Source organism: Verticillium dahliae, genomic scaffold (genome assembly GCF_000150675.1).
Source record: "Verticillium dahliae VdLs.17 supercont1.4 genomic scaffold, whole genome shotgun sequence".
Lineage (NCBI taxonomy): Eukaryota > Fungi > Ascomycota > Sordariomycetes > Glomerellales > Plectosphaerellaceae > Verticillium > Verticillium dahliae.
In genome coordinates, this window is record NW_009276925.1 from 1 (window position 1) to 6,834 (window position 6,834).

The following is a 6,834-nucleotide window of genomic DNA, read 5'->3' on the forward strand; positions in this document are numbered from 1 at the left end:
TCAAGAGATCTGCCGGTGTATCAGAGAAAAAGGTCTCTTGGCTTTCACGAAGAGGACACGCTCCTGCATGATCCAGTGCTTCATACGCTGGCCTTGGCGTTCGCTGATGACGCATTTCTGAATGGGTTCTCTGGGCCCGAACAGATTTACGATCTGGTCGTTCCGCCGCGGTCAGACCGGTTACGGCTTTTGTGGAAGAGGGACTGGGCTGAGCGTCCGATATTCCGTACCACGGAGGGTCTTCAAATGGCTCTTGACAAAGCCCTCACGTACAGTAAAACTCGCGGACATTTGATACGACTCGGCCGAGCACTGGGGTATGCAAAGAAGCTTGAATTTTACGACCTTCGTCGTGGCTCTGGAAAGAAGTTGAACGGTATGACTACCCCGCAGAACAATTGTAATCTTACTAACAACGTACAGAGGCGCTCACTCCAGAGGAGCGAAATAAATCCATGGGACACCGGCTGGGAGACTCGTCCACTTACGTGCGATATTACATGGGCGATTTCATTGGTTCCGACAACCAGTCCATAGTGTTTGGAAGCGACCCACAAACGGACATGCTTCATCTCATGGGCCGACTGCAACGTCATGGCGATGCCCCAACAAGACTGACCGTCGATCAGAAGCTCGCCATTCAAGAAGACCCAAAACTAGCCAGATACCTCCAGAAACGAGGCAGAGCTATGGAAAGATTTAAATCGGAAGGATATCGTTCGTACACAGCTGCGAAAGACACAATTGCAGGGAAACGATACAGCATGTAACGTACATGATAAGCGAGTGGCGCAAACAAGCGAGTGGCGCACGGGACCGCGACTACGCGACTTTCCCCATTCAAACGCGCTTTTCTCTGCTACAAACAATGGAGTCAGGAACCCAAGAGAGCCAATTGATCCTAGCCATTCGGGCTATCCAGAATGACCCAAATCTCAAGGTCCGAGCTTCAGCTAGAATCTACAGCGTCCCGGAAACGACACTTCGTCGCCGGCTCAACGGCCGGTCCTCACGACGCGATACCACGCCCAAATCGCGGAATTTGACAGATCTGGAGGAAATGACAATTGTTCAATATGTCCTGGACCTAGATGCGCGATCGTTCCCTCCGCGGCTTCGTGGAGTGGAAGATATGGCCAATCGACTGCTCGCCGAGCGCGACGCGCCCAGCGTCGGGAAGCGCTGGGCCTCTAACTTCGTAAAGCGACAACCGCAGCTCCGGACGCGTTTCTTTCGCAGATACGACTACAAGAGGGCCCGGTGTGAAGATCCGGAGATCATTCTTGGCTGGTTTGCGCTTGTACGGAATACAATCGCGAAGTACGGCGTCGCGGAGTCGGATATGAACAACTTCGACGAGACCGGCTTTATGATGGGCATCATCTCGACAGGCATGGTCGTCACCAGTGCAGGCAGGCGTTCCAACACGAAATTAGCCCAGCCTGGAAATCGGGAATGGGTTACCGTGATCCAGGGCGTCAATTCCCAAGGCTGGACGGTCCCCCCATACATCATCGTTTCTGGCAAATACCACCTCTCGACCTGGTACGAGAACAGCGCTCTACCGCGAGACTGGGTGATCTCCACGTCTGACAACGGCTGGACCACTAATGAGAGAGGGCTGGAATGGATTCGGCATTTTGACAGGCACACCAAACCGCGCTCTTCAGGCAAATATCGCCTCCTCATCCTGGACGGCCACGAAAGTCACCACTCGACGGACTTCGAACTCTACTGCAAGGAGAACAACGTCGTCACGCTCTGTATGCCTCCTCACTCTTCTCATATACTCCAACCTCTGGATGTTGGCTGTTTTGGCCCGCTCAAGCAAGCGTATGGACGGCAAATCGAGAAGAAGATGAGGGCCGGTACAAGCCACATCACCAAGGAGGACTTCTTTCCCGCAATTTTCGCGGCATTCCAGGAGGCAATGACGGAAAGGAACATCCAGGGAGGTTTTCGAGGCGCAGGACTTGCTCCGATTGACCCTGAAGCCGTGATTTCCCGACTGGATGTAAAGCCACGGACGCCGACACCTGTGGAGCGGGGTCGTGGAACGCCTGAACCTTGGGTTTCTAAGACGCCAAACAACCCGACTGAAGCGAGCTCTCAGACGGATTTCATCAAGGGCCGAATCTCCCGTCATCAGAATAGCTCGCCGACATCTATTTATGAAGCTGTCGACCGGCTTTCGAAGGGGGCGCGGGGAATCATGCATCAGATTGCCCTGCTCAAGTCTGAGAACCGGATCCTTCGAGAGGAGAATGAGATACTCAGCCGGCGTCGAAGGGCCAAAAAGTCACGTCTCCGAAAGGGAGGGAGCATGACGCTATCTGAGGGACAGGATATCCAGGCCCAGAAGGAGGTGGATGCGCAGGTGAGGCAGGAAAAGAGACAAAGTAGCGGTCGCAAGTCGAGGACAAAGGTGAAGGAACGGCGCTGTGGTGTCTGCGGCAAGACAGGACATAACGCACGAAGTTGTCAGATAGTAGTGAAATTGTCTGAGGAAGGCGATTCCGATTGATTTCAATTGATTCCAGGTGTTTTGGTCGACTTATTGGGGGTGATAGTCGCCTGGTTGTGGTGTTGCGCGCCACTCGCTTGTTTGCGCCACTCGCTTATCATGTACGTTATGGCATCGTAGACTCGGATATCTACAACTTCGATGAGACTGGCTTCCAGATGGGCGTTATCTCATCCGGCGTTGTCGTCACGAGTGCAAACAGGCGTTCAAACACGAAGCTAGTGCAGCCTAGTAATCGGGAATAGGTGAAAGTCATCCAGGGCGTCAATTCTCGGGCTGAACGGTCCCTCCGTTTATCATCGTTTCGGGCAAGAATCACCTCTCAGCCTGGTACGAGAACAGCCCTCTACCACAAGACTGGGTGATCGCCACATCTGATAACGGCTGGACAACGAACGAGAGAGGCCTGGAATGGATTCAGCATTTCGACAAGCATACCAAGCCTCGTAAAACAGGTGGGTATCGCCTGCTCATCCTCGATGGCCATGAAAGTCACGACTACACAGACTTCGAGCTCCATTGCAAGGAGAACAACATCATTACTCTCTGTATGCCTCCCCATTCGTCTCACATTCTTCAGCCTCTCGATGTCGGCTGCTTTGGCCCGCTCAAGCAGGCGTACGGTCGGCAAATCGAGGAGATGATGAAGGCCGGCACAAGCCACATCACCGAGGAGGATTTCTTCCCTGCGTTTTTGGCGGCATTCCAAGCGGCCATGACGGAAAGGAATGTTCAGGGAGGTTTTCGAGGCGCAGGCCTTGTGCCTTTTAACCCGAAATCTGTGATTTCGCGTCTAAACGTGAAGCCACGGACGCCGACACCGCCGGAGCGTGGTCAGAGGAAACCCGAACATTGGGTCTCCAAGACGCTAAACAACCCGATTGAAGCGAGCTCGCAATCAGAATTTATCAAAGGTCGAATCTCCGTCATCAGAATAGCTCGCCAACGTCAATTATTGATGCTGTCGAGCACCTTGCGAAAGGGACGCGGGGATTCATGCATAAGATCGCACTTCTCCAGTCAGAGAACCGCATCCTTCGAGAGGGGATGGAGGCACTAGCAAGCGTCGGAGAGCTAAAAAGACACGTCTCCGGCAAGGAGGGAGCATGACTCTAGGCGAGGGACAGGATCTGCAGGCTCAGATCGAGGTGGACACCCAAGTGAAGCAGGAAACGCAGCAAAGTAGTGGTCGCAAGCCGAGGGTGGAAACGAAGCCGAGGGTGGAAACGAAGAAACGGTGGTGTGGCACCTGCGGGAAAGCCGGCCACAACGCGAGAACTTGTCAGATAGTTATCTCATCGTCTAAGGAAGACGACGAGGAGTGATTTTGCTCGATTTAAGGCGTTGGGGTTGAATGCTAAGGAGACATAGTCGCGTAGTCGTGGTGAGGTGTCTCACTCGCTGGGTTGTCTCACTCGCTGGGTTGTCTCACTCGCTATACATCTACGTTATGTCTAATACTATGTACAATACTAAATCCTAGAATATAGGTAGGTAAGTCTACTAACAGATCCTCTAGTCTATATCAATATATATACCCTTCTAAGGTAGCTCTCTAAGGTAGCTCTCCAGGGTAGCTACCTAGAATAACCCCCTAGGCTAATAGAAATATCCCTAGCCCTATAAGGGCCTAGGATAGAACCTACTAGAAATACCGGAACTTCCGGAAGCCTAACTAGGCTAGTATATATATTACGGAAGCCCTAGAGATACTATTCAAAACTAGTGGGCCTAGTTGTATAGACTATTAGGAACTAGGATATAATCTATACCTAATAGAATATGGTTAAACGGCCCTAGGGTCTGTTAGGACCCCGAGACGGGCCCTTAAAGGCCCCGGAACCCGAAGGGCCTTTTCTATATATATCGAAGATATCCTAGGTAGAATAGAGATAGAAGAATAAGCTCTATAGTCTATAAAAAATATAGACCTACCCTATTCTATCCACCTTACTAAACTCCCTCTTATCTAACTAGTTCTATCTAGTTATCTACTTATATACCTTATAGGTATATCGCTTCCCTTAATCTAACAGGTGTCATGGGTGCATGCGCTTTCATATAGACTTTCGAGTCGCAAGGTGAGACACGCCATAACCCCCGGGAGGCGGGCAGCCCCAGAATTGACGAGTGGGCTTGGAGGCGAAAACAGAAAAGTGGCATGGGAAAGGGCATCACCAGGCTGCATACTTACTGCATGGGAAACCAGGACGATCCCCATACATTGTAGCGTGTAATGATGGGATTTGCTGGTACGGTAGTAGGGTGTACTTCGTGTGGGCTCCTCATCATTGGCTAACGGGCTGAAACCTTGTGGTCACCTGCCGATTAGCCCAGCCCCCGGCTCGTAAGTGCACGACGGCGTGGCTACCCATTCCGAGCATCGCATCCGCACAACTGCAAGAGGCCAGGCAGCTCAGGGGTGAATACCCTGACGACAAGATGGAGTCATGTTGACGTCGTCTGTCAACAGCCGAATCCAATCATGTGTCGCACTTTGCCAGCCGCGCAGCTTGGCAGAGGGGTTTGATTGGTGGCCCGAGCCGGAAGTTCTCGAGAACCCCCCCACGCGACTCAGAAGAGGGGTAAGTAGGGCGAAGGCGGGGCCTATCGCGATGATGGCACAAGGTAGACAGCCTGCATTTCAAGTTGCTATCTTGCCGATCTTGCTCCGCAATCATGTAACACGGAGTCGCAACTAAGGTAGCGAGGTGCTTCCATCAGACCAAGTCGACTGCCTGTGAACAGTTCGGTGCCTATCGCACGGCATGTCTACTTGTTGCCTGCCACGAGACCAATCGAATGGTGCAAATACGCGGCAGGTTGCCAACAAAACCGCGTGACGAAATGTATCGGGAGGGGGAGTAGCTGGGTTATGAACCGTGCCCCAATCGTCGCGACCACGCCTCACGCCCGTTCCCGTCGCGTCCCTGAACTCCGTTAGCTAGTAGCCGGACCTGAGGAGTCTGTCGATGGTATGAGCAACATCAAAAGGCTACATAGTAGACGGTAGTGTTACTTTCCGCGGGCGAAGGTTGGAGAGGAAGGCTTGGAAATGCGACTTCATTACCATGCCGCCGCCTTCAATGAACGATTTTTCTAGCTCGGTTAATTCCCGTGACTAGGGGGTGAAGTCGCGTTGCGAAGCCATGCCCTTCACAGGCCGACAGAGCTTCGTGTGGCAGACACCGTAGATATTTGCAGTGCCCCAGATTTTAAGACTGGGGTCGTCTTCTAGAGGGCAAGTTACAATTAACCTTCGTCGGAACTTGGTGGCATGCTTATTCGTAGAAGAAAACGCGGTGAGATACGAATGGTTGCGATCACGAAGTCAAGTTGCACACTCATTGGTTTAACACGCTCGCTTATCGATCAAGTTATTTAATTCCGCAGATATAAGGCTCCGCTCCTTCTGTGGGCGTTGCAGCGCCGTTGGGCCTGTGTCTGGAAAGACGAGGGTGTGGAGGTCGATGTCTGCTCTGGGGTAGTGCTCGAAGGAGCGTTGAATGAAGGCAGCCTTGCTGGGGCCGGGGGTAATATAGTCCTTCAGGTCACGATTCTTAAAAATGATCACCTTGGGCGTCTTCGGCAAGGGAATGATGGCTGCGAGGTGGCCAGCCTCTTCTGAGCCTCCCTGGAGTCGCATGAGGGAATAGCTTGGTTAGCCTGAAGGGGGTCCACTGTCGAGTCCTGCATGAAGTCACCCAGCCACGTTTGGTTTACCACTCCGTCGTCTGTGATGGCACTGTATGAGTGTGGAGAAGATGGCTTGGCTGCTTATGAAGATATGGTTCCACACCTTCTAGATCTACTGGCGGACGGACTCGAGGATTAGAGAATAGGGATTTGCATGCCTCCCTTCAACACGATACGGGACGTAAGCCACCCGAAGCAATATACTGTCGCGTGATGCTTTCAGGACGATTGCCCTACCAAGTTGGCAGCATTCGTCGTTCCTGTTCAAATGCGTAAGACACCAATCACAGCAGGAGCGGACGAAGCAACGTTTACTGCAGGCGGTCTCGTCGCAGTGCTCACTAGGGCTGCAAATAGGTCTCATCAGTGGCCGGGGAGGGATGTCATGATGCTGTGTCGAGGTACAATATTAAATGCTCGCCACAAGCATCGATGCCCTCGGTGCTCATCTTCTATAGCTCAATTATTTATCATTGCCGCGACCAATGGTACCCAACAGGTGATACCTGCTCCGAAATGGTTCCGTCCCCGCAATTGCATCACTACTTCATCATCCACAAAACTGACCTCTGACAATACAAATACACAGCCTACCGCCAACGAAGGTTTTTGCT

General features: G+C 52.3%; 1 protein-coding gene across 1 annotated transcript; it reads left to right on the top strand.

The window, feature by feature from the left end:
• Nucleotides 1-42: 42 nt before the first annotated feature.
• On the top strand, nucleotides 43-761 carry VDAG_02345 (uncharacterized protein; the record flags this gene model as incomplete). Its single annotated transcript, XM_009652998.1, has 3 exons — nucleotides 43-376; nucleotides 424-538; nucleotides 630-761. Coding segments are annotated over 3 exons (480 nt in total), but the record flags the coding sequence as incomplete, so codon positions are not given.
• Nucleotides 762-6,834: the final 6,073 nt, after the last annotated feature.